This window comes from Macaca nemestrina, chromosome 9 (genome assembly GCF_043159975.1).
Source record: "Macaca nemestrina isolate mMacNem1 chromosome 9, mMacNem.hap1, whole genome shotgun sequence".
NCBI classification, from domain to species: domain Eukaryota; kingdom Metazoa; phylum Chordata; class Mammalia; order Primates; family Cercopithecidae; genus Macaca; species Macaca nemestrina.
Genome location: NC_092133.1, coordinates 70,760,681 through 70,774,716, shown reverse-complemented (window position 1 = coordinate 70,774,716; position 14,036 = coordinate 70,760,681). Strand labels below are relative to the sequence as shown.

The 14,036-nt window shown below is 35.6% G+C and overlaps 1 protein-coding gene across 9 annotated transcripts in view; it reads right to left on the bottom strand.

Moving 5' to 3' along the window:
* The window catches only part of LOC105466223 (adenosine kinase), a 567,753-nt gene that overhangs the window by 312,657 nt on the left and 241,060 nt on the right, over positions 1 to 14,036 (bottom strand). For all 9 annotated transcript variants that reach the window (XM_071069755.1, XM_071069752.1, XM_071069756.1 and 6 more), the window contains 2 exons: positions 11,969 to 12,141; positions 7,681 to 7,789 (listed from right to left, as the gene is read on the bottom strand). In XM_071069755.1, coding sequence (XP_070925856.1) covers positions 7,681 to 7,789; positions 11,969 to 12,141 — 282 coding nt within the window. The remainder of the gene's footprint in view (positions 1 to 7,680; positions 7,790 to 11,968; positions 12,142 to 14,036) is intronic.

The window sequence follows — 14,036 nt, the reverse complement described above, 5'->3', positions numbered from 1 at the left end:
CCCAGCTACTCGAGAGGCTGAGGCAGAAGAATGGTGTGAACCCGGGAGGTGGAGGATGCATTTAACCTTAAATGTAAATGGACTAAATCCCCAATTAAAAGAAAAAGACTAGCAAATTGGATAAAGAGTCAAGACCCATCAGTGTGCTGTATTCAGGAGACCCATCTCACGTGCAGAGACACACATAGGCTCAAAATAAAGGGATGGAGGAAGATCTACCGAGCAAAGGAAAACAAAAAAAAAAGCAGGGGTTGCAATCCTAGTCTCTGATAAAACAGACTTTAAAACAACAAAGATCAAAAGAGACAAAGAAGACCATTACATAATGGTAAAGGGATCAATTCAACAAAAAGAGCTAACTATCTTAAATATATACGTACCCAATACAGGAGCAATCAGATTCATAAAGCAAGTCCTTAGAGACCTACAAACAGACTTAGACTCCCACACTATAATAATGGGAGACTTTAACACCCCACTGTCAACAGTAGACAGATGAACAACACAGAAAGGTAATGAGGATACCCAAGACTTGAACTCAGCTCTGCACCAAGCAGACCTAATAGACATCTACAGAACTCTCCAACCCAAATCAACAGAATATACAGTCTTCTCAGCACCACATTGCACTTATTCCAAAACTGACCAAACAGTTGGAAGCAAAGCACTCCTCAGCAAATGTAAAAGAACAGAAATTACAACAAACTGTCTCTCAGACCACACTGCAATCAAATTAGAACTCAGGATTAAGAAACTCACTGAAAACCACACAACTACATGGAAAGCTAACAACCTGCTCCTGAATGACTACTGGGTACATAACGAAATGAAGGCAGAAATAAAGATGTTCTTTGAAACCAATGAGAACAAAGACACAATGTATCAGAATCTCTGGGACACATTTAAAGCAGTGTGTGAGGGAAATTTATAGCACTAAATGCCCACAAGAGAAAGCAAGAAAGATCTAAAACCAACACCCTAACATCACAATTAAAAGAACTAGAGAAGCAAGAGCAAACACATTCAAAAGCTAGCAGAAGGAAAGAAATAAATAAGATCAGAGCAGAACTGAAGCAGATAGGGACACAAAAAGCCCTTCAAAAAATCAATGAATCCAGGAGTTGGTTTTTTGAAAAAATCAACAAAATTGATAGACTGCTAGCAAGACTAATAAAGAAGAAAAGAGAGAAGAATCAAATAGACGCAATAAAAAATGATAAAGGGGATATCACCACCGATCCCACAGAAATACAAACTACCATCAGAGAATACTATAAACACCTCTACGCAAATAAACTAGAAAATCTAGAGGAAATGGATAAATTCCAGGACACATACACCCTCCCAAGACTAAACCAGGAAGAAGTTGAATCCCTGAATAGACCAAAAACAAGCTCTGAAATTGAGGCAATAATTAATAGCCTACCAACAAAAAAATGTACAGGACCAGACGGATTCACAACCGAATTCTACCAGAGGTACGAAGAGGAGCTGGTACCATTCCTTCTGAAACTATTCCAATCAACAGAAAAAGAGGGAATCCGCCCTGTCTTATTTTATGAGGTCAGCATCATCCTGACACCAAAGCCTGGCAGGGACACAACAAAAAGATAATTTTAGACCAATATCCGTGATGAACATTGATGCAAAAATCCTCAATAAAATACTGGCAAACTGAACCCAGCAACACATCAAAAAGCTTATCCACCACAATCAAGTGGGCTTCATCCCTGGGATGCAAGGCTGGTTCAACATATGCAAATCAATAAACGTAACCCATCATATAAACAGAACCAAAGACAAAAACCACATGAGTATCTCAATAGATGCAGAAAAGGCCTTTGACAAAATTCAACAGCCCTTCATGCTAAAAACTCTCAATAAACTAGGTATTGATGGGACATATCTCAAAATAACAAGAGCTATTTATGACAAACCCACAGCCAAAATCATACTGAATGGGCAAAAATTGGAAGCATTCCCTTTAAAAACTGGCACAAGACAGGGATGCCCTCTCTCACCACTCCTATTCAACATAGTATTGGAAATTTTGGCCAGGGAAATCAGGCAGGAGAAATAAATAAAAGGTATTCAATTAGGAAAAAAGGAAGTCAAATTGTCCCTGTTTGCAGATGACATGACTGCATATTTAGAAAATCCCATTGTCTCAGCCCAAAATCTCTTTAAGCTGATAAGCAACTTCAGCAAAGTCTCAGGATACAAAATCAATGTGCAAAAATCACAAGAATTCCTATACACCAATAACAGACAAACAGAGAGCCAAATCATGAGTGAACTCTCATTCACAATTGCTTCAAAAAGAATACCTAGGAATCCAACTTACAAGGGATGTGAACGACCTCTTCAAGGAGAACTACAAATCACTGCTCAACGAAATAAAAGAGGACACAAACAAATGGAAGAACATTCCATGCTCATGGATAGTAGGAATCAATATCGTGAAAATGGCCATACTGCCCAAAGTAATTTATAGATTCAATGCCATCCTCATCAAGCTACCAATGACTTTCTTCACAGAATTGGAAAAAACTACTTTAAAGTTCATGTGAAACTCAAAAAGAGCCTGCATTGCCAAGACAATCCTAAGCCAAAAGAACAAACCTGGAGGCATCACGCTACCTGACTTCAAACTACACTACAAGGCTACAGTAACCAAAACAGCATGGTACTGGTACCAAAACAGAGATATAGACCAATGGTACAGAACAGAGCCCTCAGAAATAATACCACACATCTACAACCATCTGATCTTTGACAAACCTGACAAAAACAAGCAATGGGGAAAGGATTCCATATTTAATAAATGGTGTTGGGAAAACTGGGTAGCCATATGTAGAAAGCTGAAACTGGATCCCTTCCTTACACCTTATATAAAAAAAATTCAAGATGGATTAAAGACTTAAATGTTAGACCTAAAACCATAAAAAACCCTAGAAGAAAACCTAGGCAATACCATTCAGGACACAGGCATGGGTAAGGACTTCATGACTAAAACACCAAAAGCAATGGCAACAAAAGCCAAAACAGACAAATGGGATCTAATTAAACTAAAGAGCTTCTGCACAGCAAAAGAAACTACCATCAGAGTGAACAGGCAACCTACAGAATGGGAGAAAATTTTTGCAATCTACCCATTTGACAAAGGGCTAATATCCAGAATCTACAAAGAACTTAAACGAATTTACAAGAAAAAATCAAACAACCCCATCAAAAAGTGGGTGAAGGATATGAACAGACACTTCTCGAAAGAAGGCATCTATGCAGCCAGCAGACACATGAGAAAATGCTCATCACCACTGGTCTTCAGAGAAATGCAAATGAAAACCACAATGAGAGACCATCTCACACCAGTAAGAATGGTGATCATTCAAAAGTCAGGAAACAACAGGTGCTGGAGAGGATGTGGAGAAATAGGAATGCTTTTACACTGTTGGTGGGACTATAAACTAGTTCAACCATTGTGGAAGACAGTGTGGCGATTCCTCAAGGATCTGGAACTATAAATACCATTTGACCCAGCCATCCCATTACTGGGTACATACCCAAAGGATTATAAATCATGCTGCTATAAAGACATATGTACATGTATGTTTATTGTGGTACTATTCACAATAGCAAAGACTTGGAAACAACTGAAATGTCCATCAATGATAGACTGGATTAAGAAAATGTGGCACATATACACCATGGAATACTATGCAGCCATAAAAAAGGATAAGTTCATGTCCTTTGTAGGAACATGGATGAAGCTGGAAACTTCTGAGCAAACTATCACAAGGACAGAAAATCAAACACTGCATGTTCTCACTTATAGGTGGGAAGTGAACAATGAGAACACTTGGACACAGGTTGGGGAACATCACACACTGGGGCCTGTCATGGGGTGGTGGGAGCGGGGAGGGATAGCATTAGGAGAAATACCTAATGTAAATGACGAGTTAATGGGTGCAGCACACCAACATGGCAAAGGTATACATATGTAACAAACCTGCATGTGGTGCACATGTACCCTAGAACTTGAAGTATAAAAAAAAAAATTAAAAAGTAAAAAAAAAAAAAAAAAAAAGTCAGGCACAGTGGTATGCACCTGTAGTTCCAGCACCTCAGGAGGCTGATGTGGGAGTATTGCTTGATCCCAGGTAGTCAAGGCTGCAGTGAACCATGAGTGTACCACTGCACTGCAGCCTAGACCACAGGGCAAGATGCTGCCTCAAAAAAAAAAAAAAAAAATTAAGGCCGGGTACAATGGCTCATGCCTATAATCCTAGCACTTTGGGAGGCCAAGGTGGGTGGATCACTTGAGGCCAGGAGTTCGAGACCAGCCTGGCCAACATAGAGAAACCCATCTCTACTAAAAAAACCCACAAAAAACTAGCAGGGTGTGGTGGTGCATGCCTGTAGTCCCAGTTGCTTGGGAGCCTGAGGCACAAGAATTGCTTATACCTGGGAGGCGCAGGTTGCAGCATGCTGCGATTGCACCACTGCACTCCAGCCTGGGCAACACAGCAAGGTTCAGTCGCAAAAAAATCAAAAGTAAAAATAAAAGTTAAGAATATAAAAGAAGGAAATACATAATGTAGAAAAATTAATGGCTCCAATGTACTATTCTTTTTCGTAAGCCTTTCCTGAATAAGTCTTACAGGTCTAATTTAAGAAATATTATTTTTCCTTTTCTTTTCTTTTTTTTTGAGACAGGATTTTGCTCTGTCGCCTAGGCTGGAGTATAGTGGCACAATTATAGCTCAATGTAACTTCTAATTCCTAGGCTCAAGTAATCCTCCTGCCTCAGTCTCCCAAGTAGCTAGATCTACAGGTGAGTGCCACTATGCATTGCTAATTTAAAAGAATTTTTTTTTGGCACAGATGGGGTCTCAGTATGTTGCCCAAGCTGGACTCAATCTCCTGGCCAAAAGCAATCCACTGGCTTTGGCCTCCCAAAGCACTGGAACTATAGGCATAAACCACCATGCCTCGTCAGGAAATATTATTTAAGTGAGGAAAAACAGACATATCCCTTAGATAATTCTAAGGTGAAGAGAACCTGAGACTTACGTTTTCAAAAACATAATTACCTAGTCACCATAACCAGTAGTCAATAATTACTTGCTAACAAAGAATCTGAGAAGTTGGTTTAAACATGGAAAAACTGAGTTTACATGGCATAAAATGAAACATTTATTATGAAAGATAAAAAATAAATTTTAAAAGATCTTGACACTGTATTTAAACCCAAAGAGGATGCTGGTGTATCCATATTCAATTTTAGCTTTTCAATCAGAAAGGTTTCCAGTGTGAACTTACTCAGTGAATTATATGGTGAAGAAAATGAAGAAGAAGGTTTGCAATTTTCTTAATATTCATTAAACACTGCTAGTTTAGAGACTAGTGTGAAGAAGTAGAGCTGAGTACGTAGATCTGGTTTAGCTTATGTGATGCAGACAGATGTTTTAGTTACAGAAATTTGTTTAATAGATAAATTGAGTTGCTTCCTTAGATCAAAAACATTTTAGAATTAAAGAGCCCCCAAAACTTTAACTTCTTAAACCTCATTAGTTTATGATGATAATGTAATGAGACTGCTGACCTCATAGAACCAGAAAGTATGGGGCAGCCCATTTAATTTATGGTTTGACCATATGCTAAGAAAAAACTAGACTAGACTACATCTCATTTCAGGATGCTCTGAAATCAAAGGGAATTACAGATTTGTAAAACCTGCAGTGTCTTTGTGGAAATAACATTATATTTCAAAAGGAAGTTCACAGATTTCAATGAATACGAATTATGCTCTTAGTTAATCACCAAGAAAATATTTGTTAAATGTTCACTAAGAATATACAGCATCCCAAGCATCCAGTATGAGTCTACTATTTTCAGAACTATTTTGGAATAAGCCAAGCTATGAGAAGAGTATAGATTTATCTGGCAACGTAAGAGATCATTCTTTTTATGAAACTGCTGAAACAGAAGCTACAAGCTAACACCTGCATCACAGATAACAACTGAAATCCATTTTGTTATTTCTTCTAGCTGAATACACCACCCAAATGTCAAAAATAATCCCATTTGCCTTATTAATTTGACCAAAGCTGATCACTTTACGCTGTACAAAATTGCACATTAGGTATAAATATTTAACACTACTATAAAACTCTATTCACCCAAATATGGCTAGATACAATATAGTGCATAAATGCTAAAACTATAAGTTGTCTGCAAGTTGAATCTATACTTTCATAAAAGTTCCATTCACCCAAAGTTGACCAGACGTGTTATACTGTATAATCATTATAACTATGAGTTGTTTGCAAGTTGGCTCACAATTCAGGATTGAACAAATATATACTGAAACATAGAAGACTGTAATTGTCAAGTTAAATATACTTTTTCATCAGAATACACTGTCTTAGTTCATAGTCAACAAATATAAATAAATTATGCCAAACTCTAAACATGGTGCTTTTTGAAAATCAGACTTTCACGTGTAAGATGGTTTGAAATAGTACATAAATCCCCCCTAAAGAATCATGCTACAAAAAATATAGTAACAAGATTTGAAAAATGGAATGAACATGAGACCAATTTGAGAAATAAAATGAAATGGAAATGATAAAGGGGAAAAAATATTTAATCCTTGAAATGTTTTTCTCACATACTGGCAGAAAAGATAGTATAACTTTCCGTTATATAATCTTCTCAATGTAAGCATTTATTTGACAGTTATAAAGGGGTAGGATTTGGTATACAGAGGAATCAATAACAATGTTGTAAAGCCTAGAACAGTGCACATAAACATGCTGTAGGAGACATTAACGTTAGACTCAAAGAAATAATTATATTTTCAATAAACATGTTCCTACTAGTAGGATAATCAATTTTTATGCATCTTACCAGCTATTTCACACAGCTCAGGTAGTGAAATGGCAGCAGCTGTTATACCAAATCCATATATTACATGCATATGAGATGCTTTTAATTTTTCATAGGTATCTACTTATTTGTGTATAGCCACATTTAACACATATTAAATAAAAACAAGGTAATCATGGGGTGATTAATTCAGAAGAATTTTTGGTACAGTCCTATTTTAGAAATAAATTCTTAACCAATTATTTTTATGTCAGAAGACTTAATAATTCAAATAACACCCTGCCCTTATTCCCAGATTTAAGAGATTTGTCACGATCAATGTTTTTGAAATATTAAATTAAGAGGTGTCATGGTAATTACTATGGAATAAAGAGCAATTAAGTTTTTTAGGCAAATCAGCTCAAACTATTTGCAGTGAATATATATACTACTAATATTTTTCTGTACAATGCAAGTTGCCTACAAATGTAAGATGTAAGTTTGTAGAATTATTTTAAAATATATTAGGAAATTGATTTAATATAGAATTCTGCACTTGGTTGGGAAGCACCTATGCATAATGTATCCAAAAATAGGTAGACATGAAGATAAATAATACAAATTATGTTACCCATAGAAAGATAATTATTTCTGTTCTATATTCACAATAGTGAATCTAACATATGCTTTGAGATAGGTAAATAATTTGCATGGTAAATAAAAGATAATTACTTTAAAATATATATCAGACAACAACTATAATCCATCATGTAAATATGTACCAGAGATTTGAATTAGGTAAGTACTTACTGCTATATAACAAACTCTTGCTTTTTCTACCAACATCCAATTTTTCTCCAGATCAAGATGTTTTTCCTTTTTATAACAATTGGCAGCAGCAAGATTAGCTACGAGGGACCTAAAACAACCAAAGAATAAGCAAGTAATATTATAGCTAAACTTAGCATATATTTCTATAGATAGTTACCAATATTTTTTGCAAATTTTACAATTTACAGTTTAATTCTTCAAAACTGATGTTATTGATTTTTAAATAAATATAAATACTAATTTTGTTTTGAGAACTTTCTGAGGCATCTATGATAATTTTTGTTCTAAACAACACCTGGTATTCTGAGAAAGAAATTGACATTTAAGTTGCCTTTTGATAGTAAAATAGGACCTACTTTTTACACCTTAATAGTTCAAAATGCAGTTAAGAAATAAAGCTAACTCATTATATAAAAAGAAATCTATGCAACTAAAAACATTTTTTATAGTAGAAAAATATCTTGATAAAAATAAATATCAACATACTATAATTGTCTATTTAATCGAAGGCTTTAAAAGTCAAGTATGGAATTAATTTCACAAAAGACGCTTACAAATGTAGACCATATTCACTAAGAGGAATTAATTTGTAAACCATTATATTCTAAGGACTGAAATCAATTAGAATTGTTTTCTACAGTTGAAAAGTCCCTTGACTGATCCAGTTTTAGAAATAGAATATCTAAGCAGGATACTGCATTTAAAATCTTGCTACAGGTTGGGTGCAGTAGCTCAAAGTTGAAATCCCAGCTCTTTCAGAGGCCAAGGCGGGAGGATTGCTTGATACCAGGAATTTCAGGTCAGCCTGGGCAACACAGCCAGATCCCATCTCTACAAAATAATTTTCAAAATTAACTGGGGGTAGTGGTGCACACTTATAGTCCTAGGGACTCAGGAAGCTGAGGTGGGAGGATTGCTTGAGCCCAGGAGTTTGAGGCTGCAATGAGCTATGATCATGCCACCTGCACTCCAGCCTGGGCAAAAAGGCAAAACCACATCTCTTAAAAAAAAAAAAAAAAAAAAAAAAAAGAATAAATAAAAAATAAAATCCTGCTACAAGTGTCACTTGGTTTGTTTAATTAAAAATAAATACAATAATTATTTACATTATGAAATAATACAAATACTTTCCTTCCTCATACTGCTTCAGAATTTAAAAAATTACTTGCCAATTTTTCTCTTTTTCTTATTAAATTGTAACAGTTACAGCTTATAAAAAAATCTTATCATTTCAGACTTTGGTAAAATGTTCGATTACACTGTTAAAAAAAAAAAAAAATCTCAATTCTCTTCCAAAACGTCTTTCCACTCATCCATCTGCCAATTTACTACTAAAGGATACATCTGTTTATGTTCAAGTAAACGAAGGAAAGAAAGAGTAATATGCATCAACATATCCAAATACAAAATAACTATATTACAAACTTAAGAAAATTTAGACCTAATTTATAAAAATATTTTAGTAATTGTGACTTTAGGAAAATTTTGACAAAATGGCTACTAAATAAAAGCAAACACTTCTGGTACCAGATACTAAACTCTATTTTGATAATACAATGACTTTTTGATGGGAAACTACAGTTTCTCCAAAAGAAAAATAAAAGTATCCTTTTTTATTTTTTTGAGATGGAGTTTCGTTCTTGTCGCCTAGGCTAGAGAGCAATAGCTCCGTCTTGGCTCACTGCAACCTCTGCCTCCGGGTTCAAGAAATTTTCTTGCCTCAGTCTCCCAAGTAGCTGGGATTACAAGTGCCCGCCACAACACTTGGCTAGTTTTTTTGTATTTTTAGTAGAGGTGGGGTTTCATCATGTTGGCCAGGCTGGTCTCGAACTCCTGGCCTCAAATGATCCACCTGCCTTGGCCTCCCAAAGTGCTGGGATTACAGGCATGAGCCGCCATGCCTGACCAGAAAAATATGAGTATTCTTATTATCCCAATGTATTTGATTCTGACTTTGAAGAGGAAGAACCTGGATCAAGAAAGATACTGAATTACCCAAACACTTCGATTTCTGAAATTTTTTGTTTTGTTTTTTGTTTTTGAGACAGGGGCTCACTCTTTTGCCCAGACTGAAGTACAGTGGGTGGCACAACCCCAGTCCACCGCAGCCTCAACCTCCGGGACTCAAGCGATCCTTCCACCTCAGCCTCTCGAGCAGCTGGGACCACAGGTACATGCCACCATCCCCAACTAATTTTTGTATTTTTTGTAGAGATGGAGTTTCGCCATGTTGCCCAGGCTGGTCTTAAACTCCTGAGCTCAAGTGATCAGCCTGCTTTGGCCCCCTAAAGTGTTAGGATTACAAGGTGTGACCACCATGCCTGGCCAATTTCTGAGTTTTTGATAGTGGCAGCAAAGGTTACCGGACCTATCCAAAAAAATTGATCCAACTGTATTAGCTTCCAGAATTTAGATAATGATTTAGATACTGAAGATTTCCCCCCAATTTTTGATTCCCATATCATCTGAACAATATCACTATAACTATCAAATTAGTATAAAAGTTAAGTTTTTGACATCTAGGAGATCTTACATTATCATAACTGTTCTCTCTCTCTCTTTGTTGTTGCTTTGTTTTGTTTTGAGACAGAATCTTGCTCTGTTGCCCAGGGTGGAGTGCAGTAGCGCAATCTTGGCTCACTCCACCCCCCAGGTTCAAGCAATTCTCCTACCTTAGTCTCCTGAGTAGCTGGGATTACAGGTGCACGCCTGGCTAATTTTTGTATTTTTAGTAGAGACAGAGTTTCACCATGTTGGCCAGGCTGGTCTCGAACTCCTGACCTCAGGTGATCCACCCGACTCGGCCTCCCAAAGTGCTGGGATTACAGGCATGAGCCACTGCACCCAGCCATAACTGTTCTTTAAGACAGTAATTTAGCATACCAAAACAATTTAGTAATATTACTGTAGCCTAAGTGATCTCAGAAGAAAATTTGACCTACTTCTCACGAATGGTAAAACTTTGCACCTACAGATTAAGGCTGGCCTTGGGAAAACTAAGGGCAAAGGTCTAAACAAGCATATTTCAACACTTCTAGTTTTTTTTTTTTAATCTTTGAATCCCATATTTCAATGTTTACTGAAACCTTAAAATCATGAAGTTCTCCTGCATATAAAAAACAAAATTAAAGGAAAAGTCTGAAAATGCCTTTCATACCCTAATAATTTTTGAATACTGTATTTTGGTTATTCAGTAAATACTGTGCTTATTGATCCCCAGTCTCCAGAATAGTCCATTCCTTAATATACCTCTGCTGAAGGTCAAGTAGTGAGCAATAAAATGGCTAAATAGAAGAAATGGAGCAAGATGGTGGTGGAGAGGAGGAAGGAAATAAAGGAGGATGAAGAGAGAAAAAAGGAAGGGAAGATGGGAAAAGAAAGGAGATAGGGAATGGAAGAGGACAGACTACATATTTCCAACTATAAGTAATGCAAAATTTCTAGTGAATCACTATTTAAAAAGAGGTCATCTTTGATTATTCCAACAACATAATAATTGGTAGGGCAGTTATTTTGTTTTTCCCTCGCAAAGGGGAAAAAAGCCTGTGCTAATATGGTAATAACGTTAGCAAATCATGAATACATTGAAGGATTATCTCCATTTGGGAACAAAGGAACAATCAACCAACACATGGAGGGGCCTGACAGAGATATTTCAATTTCATATAAAGAATACTTTTCTAATAAGTAATGGTGTATAGAACTATACTTGGTTGCTTCGTTAGTGGTATATTACCCATGACTGAGTTTATTTAATATGAATGAATTACTATTTGCCAGAAATGGTTTAGATGATCATTCAGATGACTAAGTCATATGAGCCTGAATGGAATGTTGTATTTTATATACATAAAATACATACACACACACACACTCTCTCTCTCTCTCTCTCTCTCTCTCTCTCTCTCTCATTCTAATATTCCAACCTCAGGATATGGTGAAAAGAATATTCTTTCTAATTCAAGTTTTGCAACAAATTAGCTACAAGGCATTGAGCAAGCTATCTGCCTTTTCTGATTCTAATTATAAAAAGTAGAGGCTAGACTAAATAATCTCAAACTTTTATTCCACATGCCTCATGATTTCAACTGCATGTTTAACAAAAGTAAATTTAAAAACAACACAGGAAAACTGATATAAGGAATAAGCATTTATCAAACATTAAAAGGAATTATAAAGTCAAAATTCCAAATTCACATTGGAATTCAGATTTTACCAGTGTTAAAATAGCCAATTAGTATAGTGCTTCCCTTGGAATTACACTGACCTGTTGTCACCAGTGATGCATGCAGCACAAGTTCCTGTGGGCTGCTCATTCTGCTCATAGTAATGAGCATCTACATGGGCTTCAGCAGCTTTTCTCTTCAGGATTTCCCCAAATTTATCTATCCCAATGCATCCAAAAAATGTTGCTGCTTTGTGTGGCTGTTGAATCATCCACTGTAAAACAGGAACATAAATAATTTAATGGGTCAAAAAAATGGTACACATAGTTCAGTATTCTGCCACGGATAGTGATGTGAAAAGAATGCTTTGTGAGAAACTGTGGCTGTTATGAATGGAATTTCAATTCTGTGCTATCACGATTAAAAAAAAAACTTGATATAACAACCATGTAATATCTTATACTGCATTGGGGAGAGAAATTAAGTACATAGAGTGGTTAAGGACTCAGCAGCTAAAATCATACAGACCTTAAGACAAATGCTGGCCTGATATAGGAAAATAATAGTGGGTCCCAATATAAGAAGTCTAGCATTGTCATAAAAAGAGCAGAATCCATCTTGATTGCAGACTGTCTGGGTTCAAATCTTACTTCTGCCACTTACTAACTGCATGAGTTAGAGCATGTTAGAGCATATCACTTAACATTTCTCACTTCACTCATGTTTAAAGTGGAGATATAATTACAAATACATCTCATAAGGTCGTTGAGGATTAATTGAAATGATGTAAATTAATATACATGCATTGCTGAGCAGGTACCCAGCACATAGTAAACAACATATATTAGCTGTGGCTGTTACTATGATTGTCATACTTATTGTAGTAATTCATACATAAATTAAGCTAAAACATGCTCGTATCTAAAAAATTCTTCTAAAAATTCAGAAATAGTGTTATAGTTCTAATTACAAATATCTCATTTTTTCATTAAAGTAATTATTATAAATTTTAATGACAATGGACTTCTTGTAAGAAGCATACATTTCACAGATTTGAACATTTGACCTTTCATAATTAGCTCAAATCCCTGAGGGTTCTAATATTCTTTAGTGATTCCATAGCTAACACCTATTTGGTTTTGAACACTTAGAGGTAGCAAAATAACCTACAAATAATCTATATACAAAGTCAAAAGACATCAAGATAAAGTTTTATAAAATCTGTTCTTGAATATTTGGAATAGAAAAGAAATACATGCATATTTGAGAGGTAAAAGGATGAGGAGAGGAAAAAAGTGACAAAGATAAAACTGTAGGAATGAGATATAGTAACAGCTTGATGATCAGCAATCCCAATTCTAGAGACTCATCCACAATATAAAACAACACATATATAAGTATTGAGATGTTATTTGTAATGCAAAATGTTGGAAACAAACTAGAAGTCCACCCGTAGAAGATCAGTCGATTAAACTACGGTATATCCATGTAACGGAATACCACACAGCCATTCAAAAACCCCAACAAAACAATGGAAAACAAGGAAAAGCTCTATGGAACACTCCATCTATATAATTTCCAGGATATTTTGTTAACTTTAAAAAAAAGTCAAGTCTCAAAGGTATAAAAGCTTTGTTTAAAAAAGAATAAAACTTAATATATATTATTTTCAAATATGGGGGATAGCTTCAGGACATTGGATTTAGCAATGATTTCATAAATATCACACAAAAGCACAGACAACAAAAACAAAAATAGATAAATGTGATTATATCAAGCTTAACTTCTGCATGGCAAAGGAGACAACCAACAGAGTGAAAAGACAACTTATTTCCAAACCATATATCCAATGAAAGGTTAATATCCAGAATATATAACAAACTTCTAAATGAACAATAAAAATACAAATAACATGATCTTAAAATGGGCAAAGGATTTGAATAGACATTTCTCCAAAAATGATATACAAATGGCCAATTTGTATATAAAAAATGTTCAACATCAGTAATCATCAGGGAAATCAAAACCAAAATGAGATATCACTTCATACTGATCAGGACGGTCACTACCGAAAACACAGAAAACAAAAAATGCTGGCAAAATATGGAGAAGTGAATGAACCCTTGTGCAGCGTTGGTGGAAATGTAACATGGTGCAGCCACTACGAAC